The sequence below is a fragment of the Schistocerca serialis genome, chromosome 4 (assembly GCF_023864345.2).
Source record: "Schistocerca serialis cubense isolate TAMUIC-IGC-003099 chromosome 4, iqSchSeri2.2, whole genome shotgun sequence".
In the NCBI taxonomy this organism is placed as follows: domain Eukaryota; kingdom Metazoa; phylum Arthropoda; class Insecta; order Orthoptera; family Acrididae; genus Schistocerca; species Schistocerca serialis.
The window spans coordinates 625261498-625280948 of record NC_064641.1 but is presented as its reverse complement, the minus strand read 5'-3'; the positions used below and the strand labels follow the sequence as shown (position 1 = coordinate 625280948).

At 41.0% G+C, this 19451-nt stretch overlaps 1 protein-coding gene across 6 annotated transcripts in view; it reads left to right on the top strand.

Moving 5' to 3' along the window:
* LOC126475440 (enoyl-CoA delta isomerase 2-like) overlaps positions 1–19451 on the top strand; it is a 118368-nt gene that overhangs the window by 89158 nt on the left and 9759 nt on the right. For all 6 annotated transcript variants that reach the window (XM_050103302.1, XM_050103296.1, XM_050103301.1 and 3 more), the window contains exon 6: positions 18327–18467. In XM_050103302.1, the coding sequence (XP_049959259.1) occupies positions 18327–18467 (141 nt within the window). The remainder of the gene's footprint in view (positions 1–18326; positions 18468–19451) is intronic.

Sequence of the window (19451 nt, the reverse complement as noted above, 5' to 3'; positions counted from 1 at the left end):
GTAGTCACTCAAGTCTGTACGGCCACACGTCACACCATGGAGCTCCTCCCTGGTGAAGTTCTATGGTATTTGTCAACACAGATCTAGGAATGAAGATCAAAGAAAAGAGAAGAATCTGATGACAGAAATATGTCAGATGAGATGTTCTTGTGAAATGACTAAGTTTTAATCTGAGTTGTAAATTGAGTTCGATTTAGAGTCTGGCCAACAAACCAGACCGTGTCCAGTGTAATTACTGTGTACTTCTTCATAGTAAAAGTAGCTTTACATGATAAACAGCTGGTAGAAATGGAGGTTCCGTTTGGTATAAGATAAAAGCGTATCTCAAGATGGTGGAAACCCTCACATTGCCTTGTGACCTCTTCTTCAATATACTATTCATGCCATTCAAATGATCTTCCAGGTTCTTTGCTGTCTCTTACAGAATTACAATGTTATCAGCAAACATTTTTTTTTTGTTTTTGCTTGTCTAATTATTGTTGTTATTCAATAATTCATTTGTTTAATATATCTGCATCATAATGTATAATATATCTGCATCATAATGTACCTATGATCAGCTCCATGGCAAGTGTCAGCTGCAGTGTTCACAAGCAGTCTCACTTCATTGGTTGTTTCCATGTGACATGATTGCAGCTATACTGACCTCGTGGGAGCAAGCTGCAACCAGAATGTGAAGCCTGAGCATCCATATCAATTTTCTCAAAGTGGTTGGCCTGGCCAGATGCAAGATGCCAACGGCACAGCTTGGCCCAGCCTGCAGGGAAGTGGGAGCGAGCTGCAACCAGAATGTGAAGCCTTGAGCATCCATATCAGTTTTCTCAAAGTGATTGGCCTGGCCAGATGCAAGATGCCAATGGCACAGCTTGGCCCAGCCTGCAGGGGAGTAAATGCCAGACATGGTGGTGATGAGGACAACAGTTCACAGTCCGAAAGTGCTCAACGTCCATCGACTGTGTGTGGAGGCGGTCACTGGTATTGGTGGGAGCTGGAAGTGGCATAGGGCAGGGAAGCTGTTCTGCCACCTTGAGCTCCTGTCATTGGTCATTATCAACCACCTGTTGATGCCTAACATAAAGGCTGAGGTAGTAGCAGTAGCATGGAGGTTATTGGGCGGGCTTGGTGCTGGTATGGTTGCATGAGTTAAGCCCAGTCAGTGCTGAGATTAGTGAGGGAGGGCAGTACGTTTCATTGTGGCCAGAGCAGATTTTGTTGCCTGACTAAATGGCACTGGCCGACCACTACCTCAAACATTTGTGCACCCCCCCCCCCCCCCTCCACCCGCCCATTGCTGACAATGATGCCTTTGATCCACTCAGAGCCCCAGCCAAAAATGTGAGCACGGACATGAGGCCCAACGGTAATATGGCTGTGTGTTTCATCGGTTGCCCCAGCAGATCAAAGAGAGTACAGGATCTGCGACCATGTAAAATTTTGGCTGGACTGTGTCTGTTTATTATGGTGGACCAGTATGTGGAGACAAAACTGGTGAGTTCTTTCCCAGTGTCAGTTGTCATCATCATCTTGCGCACCTGCATTTTGAAGGTCTTCAACATCCACTCCGATTCTGAATTGGACACAGGATGGAAAGGGGCATTGGTCAGGTGCTCGACACCATTGTGTCTATAAAAACCATGGAATGCAAGTGCCATGAATTGAGGGCTGTTGTTGGAAACCAGAGTGGAAGGTCCCCCCTGAACTGGAGATATGATAGACAGGGCACAGACAGTAGCTGAAATCGATGCCCCAAATGGAAAGTTAGAGAGGGCATCAATAACCAGAAACCACATTATTTCCTAAATCTATATACATACCTTACCAGGGATGGTAATATGCATACTTTTCCAGGGATGGTCATGGTGTGGGGAAAGTTTGAAACACTATGCTGAGGCTGACTGATTGTGGGCGCAGGCCTGGCAGTTCTGAACAGTGTGTTCTATGGTGGCATCAACACCAGCTGTTGCTGCTCTGTTGCCTTCATTCTGCACAATCCCCTTTGTACAATGTGGAGGAGCTTCAATATCTTGGGGCAGAGCATACGAGGAACTACCATACAGCACTGAGAGTCATCCATAACTAACAAGATAGCACGCTCAGTAACATAACACCGGAGCTATAATTAAACACAAGTGGGCCATTTTGAGTCTTTGTCCGCAGTCAGGTAGTTCGGCCAACCCCACTGTACAGCAGATGACACTCCGGAGTAGCAAATCATGGCCTGTTTCTGCTGCTACTTTGCATGCTGTAAATGAGAATTTGTAAAGGGTGTGTTGCTGATTTGCATCTAAGGCAAAAGACAGTGCTTCATGCAAACTCTTCATCTGAGTTGCACGGCAAATGGGAAAGTGTGTCAGCATATGAGTGCTGTGTGGTGGGCCAATAATGGATCTCACAGGTATTGTTATTCAGAAACAGTGCCCACAGAAAGTTTCAAATGGGGACTGAACAATGAAATGAGGGACATGTGATTATTGATCAAATGAAACTTAGTACCATAGGGATCCACATGAAACTTCCTGGTACCCTTTCATATGAAAGCTAATGCCTCTTTCTCAATTGGTGAATTATTCCTCTGTGCTGCATGCAGTGATTTTGATGCAATTGCAGTGAGCTGTTCCGTGCCATAGGCATATTTGTGTGGTCAGTACAACAACACAATGCCACAATCTGATGCATTAATGGCAAGTGTTAAATAAATGCCCAGAAGAAATGTTGCTAAACAGGGAGCTAATATAAGGTATTTTCGAAATTGCAAGACGGCCTTCTGACATGCCTCTAACAATACAAATTTAACACCTTTTTACACAGTTGATTAAGCAGGTGGGAAACTGGCCCACATTGGGAATAAACTTTTCATAATAGTGTACTTTGCTGAAGAATGGCTCGGTTCTTGCAATATTCTTAGGTGCTGCTGAGTTATTGTGTCCACAGGCTCCTGTGTGGGTGTGAGCCATTCCTTACTTACAAGGGGTGATCAGTAAGTAATATTTTATTTTATTTTTATTTTTATTTTTTTGTCAAAGCAGGTCACTTTTATTCAGGATTCCAATACATCATATTATTCCCCACTTTTATAGCTACAAATCACCATTTTTCAATGTAATCTCCATTCAGTGCAAAGGCCTTACACCACCTTACAGGGATGGCCTGTATGCCCAGATGGTATCACTCTACTGGTCAACGTTAGATCCAACATCTTGCTGCATCAATCACCTCCCCATTATCGAGATACTGCTCCCTGCAGAGAGCAACCTACATTGGGCCAAACATATGGACGTCGGTAAGCAAGAGATGTGGGCACACTTTTCAGTACCCCAACTGGTGGATAAGTGTGTCAGCACTACCAACAGACATGTCCAATTGAGCGCAACGTATTTGTTTGTGATCCATCAATCATCTCAAATGAGAGTTTCCGCACGATTCAACATTGCAGGAGTCACAGCTATGCATGGCCGGCCAGCATACGCAAGATCATACAGGTTTGTGCGACCTCATTGTGATGATGATAGACACCTCACCCAATGACTCACCATGCTTCTGTTCACTGCCAAGTCTCTGTAGACATTCTGCAAGAGCCTATGAATATCTGCAATGCTCAGGTTTTCCATCAAAAGAAACTCAATGACAGTTCTTTGCTTGGAATGTGTCTCCATTGCAGACGCCATTTTGAAGGCTGCAACTTATTGTAACTTCATGAAACTATAGGGTCTCAAGTCTGAATATTTCACAATGTCCCATAACAAATTCCACATTTTTTCAACTGAAATTGTCTCAAAAAAAAAAAAAGGTTTTGCATTACTTGTTGAACACCCCTAATTGTATGTGACCAGGTACTTCACACTCGTCTCAAAGAAACTACATTTATCGAGGTGACAACACAAACTACTGGCTTGGAGCCACTTGAAGAACATCTGTATATTGTGCAGGTGCTACTCCTGCATGACTCCCGTAACTAGCAAGTCATCTAAATAGTGAACATGGTAGGGGATACATTGGATGAGTTGCTCAAGGTAACTCTGAAATATTGTGGTAGTGCTTTTTACCACATATAGCATCCTGTTGTAACAATAAATGCCGAACAGCGTATTACTTACTAAAAATTTCGTCTAGTCATCTACAGGTTGTTGAAAATAGATGCTAGTGAATTGTATTGTAGAAAAATAATGGCTCTCTGCTAGTTTTGCCGACAGATCCCCCAGCTGAGGAATAGGTTACATTTTGGCAGTTGCTTCAGCAGTAACGGTAGACTTAAAATCATCACAAATTCTAAATGATCCATTTGGCTTCTCAGCTACAATCATGGGCGTTGTCCACTGCCTGGACAACACTGGTGATTTGACTTCCATACTTTGTTGGTTGATTTGGGGGGGAGGGGACCAAACCATACTTTGTAATCTATACAGTTAAGCTTTAACTTGATCACACATGACAAAATGCATCGTATGTGCTGTATATACATTACATGAATACTCTGAAATTCACAACTTAAGTGCTGGCACAGGGTTCATCAAACCACTTTGAGACTGCCACTCGAACTGTTCCACTTTCGAACATCGTGTGGGAGAAATGAACACTTTAATATTTCCATGTGATCTCTGATTTCTCATTCTATTACAATGATAATTTTTACCTATGTAGGTTGGTACCAACAAAATATTTTTGCATTCTAAGAAGAATTTTGTGTAAAGATCTTGGCACAACGAAAAATGCCTTAACTCTACAAAACTTAGGCACTGCTGATTGCTTTAAGGATATACGGGCTTGGAAACCTGTTGCACAACCTAATGTAAGTTTAAACAGCTGCTTATATTGCATACATAATGTATCACATTCTGTGTACAAGGTTCACTTAGTCTTGACTTTGAAAACCAGAAAGCACATAAGCAACCAAGCCAAACATTTTAGTTGTTGGCCAAGAATTCATTAACAGCAGGGGCAGTTGCCGAGCTCAATTTTTATAGTTAGCTTGGATTATGATGTGGCCCTATTATGGGATCGAATGAACAATGTACATCACCATTCAGTGCTGTGGGTGCTACAGCCAATGTGCCGGTATATGTCCATATTAATCAAAGACATGGCCACGCCTATGTCAAAATGGAAATCTGCCATTGTCCCATTAATTTCCAGCTGCAACAAAAGCTTGTGCATCCTCTCCACTGCTGCTTTGGGCAATGGCAAGATAGCATTCAGTGTGCTGATGGTTGTTGTTGTTATTGTTGTTGCTCCTGCTGCTGCTGCTGCTGCTGCTGCTGTTGTCGTCATCATCCTTGTCACAGCTGGTTAGGGCAGGTACTTGCTAAATGCCACTGTTTGCAGCATGCAAAACAGTTGACATCATGGAAAGGACAGTGATGCCATTGATGTTGTGGTCTACAATCTGGACACAATTTGATAGTATGAACTTTTCAGGGACCTTTCAATAATGATGGGGAGGAAACTGGTGCATGAGCCTCCGCTCACTTTGGGACACAGCAATGGCAAACAAAGTGCTTTTGGTTTGCGTGTCTATCAAAGATGGGGTGATGGATTCCCAACTAATGAATCCCATGTTGCCAGACTACTGGACGAATGGATGCTTGGTAAATCAGATGATGACACAGATAGGATGTCATGAACACAAAAGCAGCTAATTCAGCTGCTGCTGCTGCTGCTGCTGCTGCTGCTGCTACTACTACTACTACTACTAATACTAATACTAATATTAGTAATAATAAAAGCTATGACTACTACTACATTGTTGAACACACTGATTAAACTCGAGCCTAGTTCTAACTGCGTATATTTGGTGACCATAATAGTCAGTCAGCAAGCCAGAACTTCAGAACAATTTAAACTACCGGGGCACAAGAATTGGCTCATTTTTTGCACCATTTTGAACAATTTATTAAACAGCAAGAACCCACAAGATCCAGGGTCAGTTATTGGATTTGCCTTGCAGTGAACAACAGAACCATATAAACTGACCTCCCAACTCTTCTTAGCATCATCAAAGTGAATTACTGTGGAGGAAAAGGTGAGTAAACTGTAGCTACAGACTGCTGTTGTTGGTTTTGCAGTAGTTATAACAGAAATTTCTGCTGTTGGAAATCCCATTGCAGTTCTTGCTGCTGCTGGAATTTTACTTCTGCCACAACTTTAGAAACTCAGGATCCATGCTGTACTGGGAGAGTTGTACAGTGACAAAATTCTCATTCCCACTTTCCTGTGCTGCTCTGAGTACGTAGAATACCAGTTATAATCATTCACACTGGCAGTAACGCAAAGACTAGTGGTATAAATAGGTGGTTCCTGAAGTTTATCACAGCAGAGTTCACAAAGTGAACCACTAACAAAAAGACCTCCAAAGCCTACAAAATTTGTCTCAAACATATACAAACTGTCCAGAGAGCAAGCCAGATCAAAATGTTATATAGGCATGGTTATACTGTACTGATCACTACTGTGTACTGAAGGCTTCAATGACTAGCTAGCAAAGGACTCACTGGCAAGCTGCGGCCAGAGTATAAGTCCAAATATCTCTGATTTTTGTTCCGTATCAACCTCGGGTTGTGTGGTACTGGATTGGATTGTGCAATTGGAATCACTGCCAGATACTAAAACTTCCAGGTTTGTGCTACTCCAACTACAAAGTCAGAAGAAGATACTAGACTAGCACCTCTCTCTCTCTCTCTCTCTCTCTCTCTCTCTCTCTCTCCCCCTGTGTGTGTGTGTGTGTGTGTGTGTGTGTGTGTGTGTGTGTGTGTCATGGCACAGTTTGTTGTAAGAATTCATTTTCATGTAAGAGATGAAATTATGTTTCAATTTATGTCACATAAGTTTTACAATTTCTTTCTTAACACAGATGATCCCATGCATGCATTGAATTTATACAGATATAGATGCCACATCACTCAAAAATTGGAATAGGTTCCTGAAATATATCATGCTTTCAAAAAAGAAGTAACTGCCATGAATTCTTTCTTCTCTTGAAGCTTTAAGTTTCTCTTATTTCTTGAGATAAATTAATAATAGTAATAACAACAATGACCAACATAAACATGAGGTGCAGTGGAAGAGCTCTGTGCATCAAATATTAATGTCAACAGACATACTAAAACCATATTTTGCTGGCAAACAAGATTTGTGTTTTACTCTGGTGACAGTCTGTGTCTGAAACCTAAGTGTTTTCCAAATGAATTAATTTGCCAGGGTGTGTACTCTGATATACTTTTGTGTATTGGACGTAAATATGTACATGTGTACAAAAACATGTTGTGAAGCTTACAGATATATTTGTAAATGGAAAGTGTTGTTATAACTTGCAGTATAACAATCCTCTGCTGAAGACGTGTATGTGGTGAATATGGTCTCAGTAAGATATACTATATTGTTGGCATTGGCTACTGTTGATACTTATTTTAGTAAGAGAACATTGCCTGAAATGGACAGTGTTATTTAGGGCTTCTTGAACAATCTCAGACAAATAGATCTTGCCGAGAGGATTATTTTTTTCGGGCTGTCCATAAACTTTGACATTTATTACAGCTATTCGCTTTTGCTTGTAGCTCATCATGCAGACAGATTAGTTTAGAGGCATAATCAATATTGCTATCCAAACTATCATAGTTGCCACTGGAGAGAATTTGTAAATATTACTGTTTTTTAACAAATTCATCACAGACCAATAGGTCACTGACAGATGACATAATCAACATAACAACATTCAAGGTAGACACATTGAACAAATTCTTAAAAGTTTCCACATAGATCTTATGCCGGGTGGTTATAATTCAAGTGTAGCTACTCACAGAGGTCCAGTGTGGGCCATAATTATCATATGACATGAAACTTGGCAGGTGTGCTAATGCCTTAATAGATGACATAATCAACATAACAACATTCAAGGTAGACACATTGAACAAATTCTTAAAAGTTTCCACATAGATCTTATGCCGGGTGGTTATAATTCAAGTGTAGCTACTCACAGAGGTCCAGTGTGGGCCATAATTATCATATGACATGAAACTTGGCAGGTGTGCTAATGCCTTAATGTGTAATCGATTTAATCTGGAAAAAAATTAGTTCCAATTTTGGCCACCAGATGCAAATCTGGTGCTGTGAATGCGAGAAAATCATATAAAAATATTTCTATATACAATAGATTAGGAACAGGACATGAGCAGAAAAGGTCTAACAAGTGAGAAAGGCGTAATGTTGATTTTATTATTAACTGCAACTACCACAATCCGTTCAGTATAAGTACTGGAGACATTGACAGGATGCTGAATCTGGAAAATGACATGGTCGAACTTGTTCGCGGCAGTTCCGGTGGACTCTGAGCAATGTATTCCTGCATACTGGCCTTCAGATAAGGTAGAGACCAAACATTTCCTGGTAAACGCATACTTTTAGATATCCCCAGAGCCAAAAGTCACATGGATTCATATCATGTGATCTTGTAGGCATCTGGAAAATTTCTTGAGATAACACATTTGTGAAAGGATGCATTATGCAGCTCTTTCAATGGGAAAGTGACATTGCTCCCCCATCTTGCATGAAAACAGTGGTTTCCACAGAGTTGTGCCCCTCCAAAGTAGGAATCACATGCTGAAAAAGGAGGTCTCGATAACATACTGACATCACAGTACACCTGACAGGCTCTCTGGGTGTATTCTCTTCAAAGAAGAATGGACCAAGAATAAATATGTTTGTGAACCCACACAACACAATCACATATGGTGAGTGCAATGGCTCTTCATGCACAACACACAGTTTAACAGTGCCCCAAATCTGGCAGTTGTGTGTATTCACTGTACACACTGTAGTATAAAATGTCTCATGACTTAAAAGAATATTGCTCAGCCACATCGTCAACTTCAATCCATGCCAGAAACTAAAGAGCAAATTCAGAACATTGCTGCAGATCATGAGGTTTCAACTGCTGCACTGTCTGGATCTTGTATGGGTACCAGAGTAACAGAGATCACAAAACTTTCCATACTGTTGACTATGGGATGGACAATTCTTGTGATACTGCATGGAGCACTAGCACTATCTGTGGCATGTGCTGCATGATCAGTTACAGCAACAGTCACCTCATTAATAACTTCCGTTGGGATAGGACACCTTCCTCTTCCAAATACCACACCAAGCTCACCCAAGTTTTCGAATTTTATTATCATCATCTTTAAACCATTTAATGACATTGGGCCTCTCCTTGGACCTTTCAGTCAGTGATAATCTCTCAATGCAGCACTGTAATTACTGCCATCCACACAAAACAGTTTCACTAACAGCACATAGTCTCTCTTCTTGATAGCCATACCGTTCACTCAGGTGAGTGTATAGCACCACGTTTGCACCTGGTGGCCAAAATTTAAAATAATTCTTTTACAGTGGAAATTGGTTCTGCATTAACCCATTGGTGTACCTATCAGTTTTGTAGCCATGCGATAATTAAAGCCCACACTGGACCTGAGAAGCTGCATGTTAATTATAACTGCCCAGTACTGAAGAATGACTTATGCTGTGTACTGATCTAATCTGGCATCAGATGATGATTGTTGATAACTATTGCTTCTCTCTTCATCATTGCACACCCCTTCTATGACCCCGTCACACACTCTAGCTATCATTACTACTCCTTGTCCAAGTTTGATGTGATTTGAGGTGATTAATGCTGGAAGACAGAAACAAAAGTGGTCTTAGCCCTCTGTTGCCTACACTAAAACTATTTATTGTGTGGCTTCACTCCCTGTGGTTCTAGTACAGCCAGCTGGTACCCTTAAAAAGTATTAGGAGGCCGTTTATTAGTTCCTTATTAGACACTATTTCTTCAAGCTTTAATGTCGCGAATATTCTGTATGTTTTGACCTCCAGAGCTTTGCACTGGAAGATCAGGTGTGGTGTGGTTTCATCCTCATCACCACATAGTGTACACTTAGGGCCTACTTCCTCTATATCCACCAAGTGTAGATGTTTCTTAAAGTTCATATGACAAGTCATTAATCCTCCCATGAATTTAATGCATCTCTTGTTCAAGTCCAGGATTACAGAACTTCTCTTGCAACAAGGCTTTGGCTTCATTATTTATTTTTGGATTATTGTCCAATGTTATATGTGCTGCCTCCTGGTCCAGCAACGTAGTTTTGATTTCACCATTGTCTTAGTGATGATTAGGACTGCACGTTCCAGTCCAATAAATGGAGTTGTCCTACCTGTCCTGATCAGTCTATCAACTTGTTTGTTGCAACTAATTCTTGAGTGGCGAGGGAGCCACAGCAGGTTTATCTTGTTGCAGGGACTTACAGGAGATTTCAGAGCTTCTGGGGTGCCTGGATAAATGTAGATGCTATGATCCTTGTAGCACATGTACAAATTCTCCTCCTTGCATATTCTAATAGCAGATATTTCTGCCTGCTCGCTTGTCTAGGCCTTAACGACCATTTACTCCATTCCCAGCATCTTCATCTGTTTTCTACTCATCAGTAAACTAGAATATGACTCCTAAATGGTTTTGTGGTATATTCTTCTACTGCTCCCTTCGTCCAGTTGTTACAATTAAAGGTCTATTGAAGCAGTTGGAAGTTATCATATGGTCAGCCAGCATATCCCCAACCATTCCTACATTTACTACGCTCACTATATTCGTGTGATATTCAGGATATCCTATAGGAATCCACTTATTTCCATGCCCCTGCTTCTGTCTCCATTGAACCCAGAGGTGTAATGGAGGCATATCCAGCATGGTCTCCATGCCAGCAGTGGGTGCACTGTTAATTATTCCTGTTATGACTATGCAGACCAATTTCTGTACCCTACCAAGCTTCTTAGCAGCCATTTTCCGTTCCACTTTATTCCACAGTACTGTAGTCAAAAATTGCAGTAGGGCTTATTACAGTGGTGTACACACAGTACATATTCCATGGATTTAGACCTCAGTTTTTACCACAAGACCCACAAATCATTCTAATGTTCACAAGTGCACCTTTTGCCTTGGAACATTTATTCTTTTATGGGGTGTCCATGATAGTCTTGAAATCTGCTGGTAGAGTTTTGTCATGGAGCTTGACATTCCACTGTGTGTGCTGAAGATGTTTCCTCTTAAATAGTATTACAACAGTTTTCTTGGGACTGACAATTAGATCCTGTTTTCTGCAATAGTTATCAACAATGTGCAACACACATTGTGCCATCATTCTAACAGTACTATCAATTTTTTTCACATATTACTATGACTACATTGTTTGTATATCCTTGGCATCCGTGGCATCTAGTATTTATCTCTTCAATGAGTTCATTCATTAGAAAACCTCTCCTTGTGGAAGCCATCTGGTAGTGTTGATCACTATTTTCTCATTCTTCAAGGTGGCTTTTACCTTTCTTCTACTTAGTATGGTCTTAATTCAGCTTCATATGGTGGTCTCAATGCCATGCTCTTCTGCATTTCTAACCATGGATTCAAGGTCATCTAGCTACAAGTCACCTCATTATCCAGGAAGACATGATATTCCTGGTTGATAAGCATGTTGGTTTAAGTGCAGAGGAACCTCAGTTAATGTCTTATCCCTAATGTGTACATTAACAAATTTTTGTAAAGTCTTTAGAAGAAATGAGGACAGAATGATCAGTCTCATATCCTCTATGATCAGTTCTTCCTGGCTTTGGAATGATAACTATCCTTACTATTCCTGTTACTATGCTGATCCTAAACAGTCTACACAGGACCTAATTAAACCTTCTCCAGTTGGTTGCAGTAGAGCTGGAAAGAAACCATGTAAACCATGTGGGCCTGGTGGCTTGAATGTCTGAAACGTTCTCATCACCCACTGGATTGTTTTTGAAATCATTACTTTCACTGGTGGATCCCCAATTTTCTCTTTAACTACCTGTAAACCTGTGTCTCTCAGGGACTGACTTCTAGTTTGTGTTATATGCCAGAGCACAGTGAGGGAAGTGGGTCTTGAGTAGTACATCCAGCATCTCATTTGTTGTCCTCCTTCCTTAGAGTACCTCCTGGACTAGCTGGTACTTTAGTGAGGATTTATGAAGTCTAACACAAGTACCTGTGCCTTCCACTTCTTCACAGAATACCTTACAGGATGACAGCTTCGTTTGTTTGATCACAAGACTGTTTTTGACTTGCACACATGTCTCAATGACATTGCATAGTACATCATAAAATATAGACACTGCAAAATAGTATTACATGCCTAGACAGGCCCCGACAATAATAGTGCGGGATTCAAAGTAAGTGCTTGAGTGCAGGATGTGGACACATGGTGACGTATGAAGTATACTGAAACATTGGTGCATACTCTTGCATAAGGTGGCTTACTAGTGTAATTTTTCCACTGCCAGAAGCTCTATGTCATGCCACTAAGTTAAAACCCTTTGCCGGTACACAGCATATAGTTTAGATCAGTGCCTTCCAGTTTGCATACTTACCTCGTGCATTAGCTTTTGGGTTAAGCAGAGTTTCTGGGAACAAGTATCTGTAGATACATCTACTTCAGTAGAGAAATTTATTTCTATTTAAAAGCTTGCCATCTCAGGGTATAGTGAGGAATCTACAGGGCAGTTTTTAGTGTTTCTCCATTCTCCTCATTATATTTTGCATACATTCCAAATTTCAGTAGCACCATTTGAGATCTTATATCTATTTTTTACACACAACAATATGGCTACGGACTGTGCTAATTGTGAGTGGACACAAGGAGAAATGGCCGCTGTCCATAAACAGCTGGAAGCTGCATTGACTACTGTTGACAAGCTTCTGGCTAACATTCATTGTTGTGGCAACATCGGAGCACTGGTGATGAGACCTGCAACACATTTGATGGTACTGGAATCCCCTGTGGTGACCCAGGTGTCACTGCATCTTCTGATATGCAACATCTGACCGGTCCAGCCTTGCTCAAGAGTAGGTGCACACAGTGGTGGATTCACATGACACTGAGAAGAAGACGGAAGACGAAAGAAGTATGGGATGCCTGTTCTGTTGGGCCATAGGCTTATTTTCCTGCCCAGTCCAGACAAATGCAGAGGGTGGGTATGCTTGTCATTGGGAGCTCCAATGTTAAGTGGGTGGTGGAGTCTCTCAGGGAAATAGCAGGCTAGGCAAGAAAGAATGGCAGTGTGCACTTAGTATGTTTGCAGGGGGGTGGGGGAGGGGGGGGGGGGAGCATTATCTATGATGTGAAGGAGGCCCTGACGGCGTGCAACCAGCTGCATGTAGCAGCACATGTCAGTGTGAATGATGCTTGCCGCATGGGTTCTGAGGGCATCCTTGGCTTCTTATGTCTTATGGCAGATGGCTGATTTGGCAAAGGCAACTACCACTGCATTTGGGGTGCAGGCTAAGCTGTCTATCTGTAGCATCATACCCAGGGTTGATCTCGGTCCTCTGGTTTGGAGCAGAGTGGAAGGTCTAAACCAGAGGCTCAGACAAATCTGCGATGGTATCGGACGTGAATTTCTCGACCTCTTCCATAGGATGCAGGACTGTTGGATTCCCTTAATAGGTCAGGCATGCACTACATGCAGGAAGTGGCTACTAGGTTAGCAGAGTATGAGTGGCATGTACATGGGGCTTTTTTAGGTTAGAGAAACCCTCCCTCGGGATCAAAGATGATTTGCCTGATAAATTTGCCAAAATGTCCTCAGAGAATGTTTGTTGTTACAGATCAGAGATAGGAAAGGTTAATATGACTTTAGCAGACTCCAAGAGCATCCAAGGAAAGGTCCCAGAATTAGTATTGCTTACTGAAGGTTATAACACTGAGACAGTATTAGGAACTGAAAGTTGGTTGAAACAGGATGTTAATGACAATGAAGTCCTACATTCAGATTGGAATATTTATTGAAGAATAGATTAGTTGCCAATGGTGGTGGCATGTTTATTGCAGTAAAGAATTCTATACAATGTAGCGAGGGTATCACGGATTCAGATTGTGAATTAATCTGAGTGAAGTTAAGTATCAAATATCTGTCAAAAATGGTAATCAGATGCTTTTATAGACTACCTTGACCAGGAGCTGTAATGGCAGAGCACTTTAGACAGAACTTGCATTGTAATAGGGGGTGACTTCAACTTGCCAGGTATAGATTGGGAGTTTCATGCTATCAAAACTGGTGCCACAGACAGGGATTAATCTGACATTGTTCTGGATGTCTTGTCCAAAAATTACTTTGAGCATATAGAGAACCAACTCGTGAGGGTAACGTCTTAGACCTCCTGGCAACAAACGGACCTGAAATTATTGAATCAGTCAACATAGAGGGAAGTATCAGTGATCAAAAGGCTGTGATAGCATCTTTGATAACGGATCTTATAAAGAATGTTAAGAAAAGTTGATGAGGACGAAGATGTTGAGAACAAATGGAAAAAATTCAGAGGCATTGCGCAATATGCCCTAAACAAGTATGTTCCAAGTAAGGAATTAAGGGATGTGAAAGACCTACCATAGTTTAATAGCTGTATTAGAAAACTGCTGTGTAAACAAAGAAAACTTCACCTCAGATTCAACAGAAGTAAAAACATAGTTGACAAACAAAAGCTGAACAAAGTGAAAATGAGCATAGGATGAGCAATGAGAAAAGTGTTCAGTGACTTTGAAAGTAAAACATTGTCTATCAATGTGAGTAAAAGCCCTAAGAGGTTTTCATTGTATTTAAAATCAGTAAGTGGGTCAAATCATCTGTTCATGCACTCAGTGACCATACTGCCACCGAAACGGAAGATAACAGAGAGAACGCCAAAATACTGAATTCCATGTTCAGAAATTGTTTCACCAAGGGAGATCTTAACACGACCTCCTTTCAATCGTCATACGAACGTTAAAATGCCAGATATTGAGATAACTAATCACGGAATAGAAAACAACTACAATTGTTTAGTAGTGGAAAGGTGTCATGACCAGATTTTACAAAGTTTACGCAAAAGAACTTGCTCCCCTTGTGGCAGTAATTTATCATAGATCACTTGAGCAACGAAGGAGACCTGGAAGGGTTGTAGGATAGAGACACACAATTATAGACCAATACTGTTGATGTCAATCTGCTGTAGAATTATGGAACATGTTTTATGCTCAATAATTATGATGTTTTTTGGAGAATGAAAATCTCCTCTATAAAAAACAACATGGATTCTGCAAACAGAGATCCTGCGAGACTCAGTTCGCTCTGTTCCTCCGTGAGATCCAGAGCGTTATAGACAACCGCACTCAGGTTGATGCCATGTTCCTTGACTTCAGGAAGGCATTTGAGTACAAAGTGTCAGATGCTCTTAAAGCTGTTCACAGATGATGCGGTTGTCTATAACAAAGTACCAATGCCAGAAGATAGTAATGATTTGCAGAATGACCTCCAGAGAACTGATGAATGGTGCAGGCTCTGGCAGTTGATCCTGAACATAAATAAACATAACATGTTGCGCATATATAGGAAACTATTGATGACAAACCCCTGGAAACGGTATCTATCAAATGTATGGGAGTAACTATCCAGAGTGACCTTAAGTGGAGCGACTGCATAAAACAAATAGAGGGAAAAGCAGATGCCAGACTTAAATTCATATGAAGAATCTTAAGGAAATGTAACTCATCCACGAAGGAAGTGGCTTATAAGATGCTTGTTCGACCAGTTCTTGAGCATTGTTCATCTACTTGGGATCCCTACCAGGTACGACTGACAGAAGAATAGAGAAGATCCAATGAAGAGTGGCTGTTTTGTCATGAGATCATTTAGCTGGCGCAAGAGTGTTATGGAGATACTCAACAAACTCCTCTAGCAGATGTTACAAGAGACGTGTTGTGAATCACAGAGAGATTTACTATTGAAATTTTGAGAGCACTTTCCAGGAAGAGTCAGGAAACATATTACTTCCCCCACCCTCCACCCCACATAATGACCATAAGAAGAAAATTCGAGAAATTAGAGCTAATATGGAGGCTTACTAACAGTCGTTCTTCCCACACACTACTTGTGAGCAGAACAGGGTTGGAAGGCTCAGTTAATGGTACAAAAAAGTACCCTCCACCATTAGGTAGCTTGCAGAGTATGATGTAGAAGTACACAGATATTCAAAAATAGTATTATATCAATTACTTCTTCCTTTCTGAAGATAGGTTCCCTACCCCTGTTTAAGATTTCCAAATTATTTTCTGGTATAAATTTGAGTATGTGCTCACCTCTGTTGTTGATGTTGCTGCTTCCCCACACGGGGTTGTGGGCATTGGCATTACAACCAGCCAGCAATTATTCAGTCTACTGTGAGCAGCTGTCTACTAGCGTCCTCATCTCCTGGGAAGTAATAGTCCTCATAAGGAAGGTAAGTTGAGGTCAATACAGTTCCCATGTGCTTCCTTCCTCATGTTGTTTCATCCTGGTCATCACTAAGTCCCCAGAAAAGAAGTCAGCCAATGGCATGAATGAAATTTCATTCTTAATATGGACATATGTTCTAGAGTTCTTTAGGTTTCTAGATTAAATCAACTTACCTCCAGTTCCTCCAACACCTGAAACGCCCTTTTTGTATTGGTAGGGTTCCTGGATCAGGGCCACCTCCATTTCCTACCTCCCCTGGAGATGACTCAGGGTGGCAGTTGCCCCTTTACTGTGTTGCTGGTTTACCTGTAACACTTGCTGCTTCCAACTTGCCACCATGGCGGCTTCCAGTGTCATTGATTATCCTAATGGCAACCTGTGAGAGCCATAAGCACAATTTCAGGACCAGTTCTTGTATTGGCATCAGGGATTTTTCACTGAATACTGGTAAACATCCAGTCCTGTGTTGAGACCCTTCAGTTCTGCACTGTACTTTCTCAAACAATCTTAGGTGGGGCGTCTTTAAGAAGTTTCAGTATTCAAATTTATATCTTTGCAATCTTCAACAGCTCAGCCACTGTCTTGGCCAACAGCTTCTCCTCCTACTGCAGAGTTACCTTGGACATCATCTCCTTAAACCAATTCACTATTTCTATCCCTTCACAGACAAAGATATGAGCAGCATTGTCGAACACACACACACCTGGATTTAGGTTCTGGACTTGCATCCTCCACAAACTTCTCAAAGAAATCCACCTGCCCCGAGGTTATATTCATCAGCGGATATCCCTGTTGGATAACTGCCATCCTAAAAGCTGGGACACAGTGCTACAAGTCTGTTTCCCTATTTCTTGCCTTTGCTTTTTCTGGATCCAGTTATCCTGAGAAAAGGGAACAGTAGACTCCTCTTATATTTTCTTGTTTCCTGTCTTAAGAGATAGAAGGGGGTCTGATTACTGCATTAACTCTGAGACAGTTTGTTTTTGAGGTTTTCAGTCCAAGATTTTTTTATTTCTTCCATTTATGTTTAGGAAGCCACTCTTAGCTTCCTTTTCTATTTGTTTGTTGAGAAGTTTCCTCCTGTGAACCTGGGACCAGGATTTGATCTTGACCTATTCCAACTCCTCAGCAATTGTTTCCTCTTCTTGGACTGGTCTGTTGCCCGATACAACTGCAGTAACAGCTTCCATGTGATCCAACCCAATGCTTTGGTGTTTGAGGCCTCATGAAGTCCCTCAGCTTTTGTTTTGTTTTCCGTGTTCTCCATTTTGGTCCATGCAGTGTAGGACTAATCACTCAGGGAGCTTACCTGGTACCCTCAGGCAACTTTAATGACACCTCTTCCCATGTGCCACACACACCTTGCCATGGAATTGGGGGAAGACTGTGGGAGTGGATATGGGAGAGATGGAGGTTGTGGGACATTCTTTGTATGCTTCATCCACTGAGGCCTGCTGGCATGGGAGACTATGCTAGTAGCTGCATAGCCGTAAGCTTCATGCGAACATACAAACCTCTCTGCCGGTATGGTTAGTTCTTGAACAAGGTGATGTCCTCAGGAGAGATGTCAAAGTTAAACTCCAGAAAAATGGTGGAATGATTCCTCGGAAAGTGCACAGTCAAATTTCTTCTCCATCCTTCCCAAATCTGAGCTTGTGCACCGTCTCTGAAGACCTTATTGCCAATGGTATGTTAAACCATTGCCTTCTTTCCTTCCTGGCACAGGATGAAATGTATGATATAAAACTTGCTTATTAAGTTCATTCTCATGATTTAAGGAAATGGAAATGTTTCACTTAGTTCATCAACAGTGCTGGAAGCTAACGGTGAACCAAAGGAAACAGTAGGAACTACTATACCAATTATACTGTTGGCAAGACATGAGATTTTAGAGATATTGTGGATTTCTTCATAATATTCTGACCACAAATTATGTACTTGTCCTTAATTGAGCAAACATATCTAGTTGATTAGGTATCATACAATGATCATCTTGTCTCTCTCGTTTTTTCTTCCAGGCTGGGAGTATGCTTTATTTCAATTACCAGATGGACGCGAAGGAAGCATACACTTGTGGCTTAGTCAGCCATTTATTCAAAACAAATGATCTGCCAAATGTACTACAGAAACTGGAAGAAGCCTCCACTTTGCCTGTCAAGGTGACGTATTCTGTTAACACTGACACTGGAAAGATCATTATGATTTTGAAGCCCCACAAAATTCAGTCATTTTAGTGATAAAAAGCTAGTTTACAAATAATGGCTAGATCGAAGCTTGACTTTAGTGCATGTGTAGTTGCTGAAGTGATATTGCACACTTGTTTGCAGTTAGTAATAACATTACAGGAACAAGGACAACAATGGGCTTTATATTGTGGTAATATATTTAATATTTCATAAAAAAGCAGTGACACATTTTACATTAGTTTAGAGGATACAAAATTACTGAATGTGTTACTTTATTTTACTTTGAAGTTTCCATTCACTTTAATACCAGTGTAGCAAACTAACTTACTCTAATCCAAATTTCTTCTGTACTGGCAGTGAAAACAAGCACAGTAAACAACATCTTTCACTGAAGATATTTGCTAAGTTGATATTTATGTACCTAATGAACATTTATATATATAATACACCTGTTTATTTCATAGATAATGTCATGGAAAGGATATCCTTCTCTAGATCTCTTCCTAAGAACACAAACCTTTCAGCAAGAGAAAGGACATCCACACACAGCCTTATCCTTTTCATGATGTTGTTGTTATTCCAACCTGGACTTTCCAGTGTTTCATCTCATAAACAAACACCATGGACAGTCAGTTTGGATAAGAAAATAATCCCACACTTATAATTTTTCATTAAATTGATAATATTAAATTATTTGTATAGATGAATTTCGTCACAATGGACAAGTGTGGAAACAGATGTGGCTGGTTCTTGGCACTGTTGTAGTTGTACCTGATACTTCACAATAATGGAGAATGAGCTAATGAGTGATCTTAAAACTCAAAGCTGATCTGGTAGCAGTATGGGCAGATTTTGAACAGATGAGAGCTGCAGCTGAGGAAACCAGTATTAGGAACAGGGTAGGTGACAGGAATATGTGAAAACCTGGCAACTCATGCAAAAAGTTTAAGAGATGCT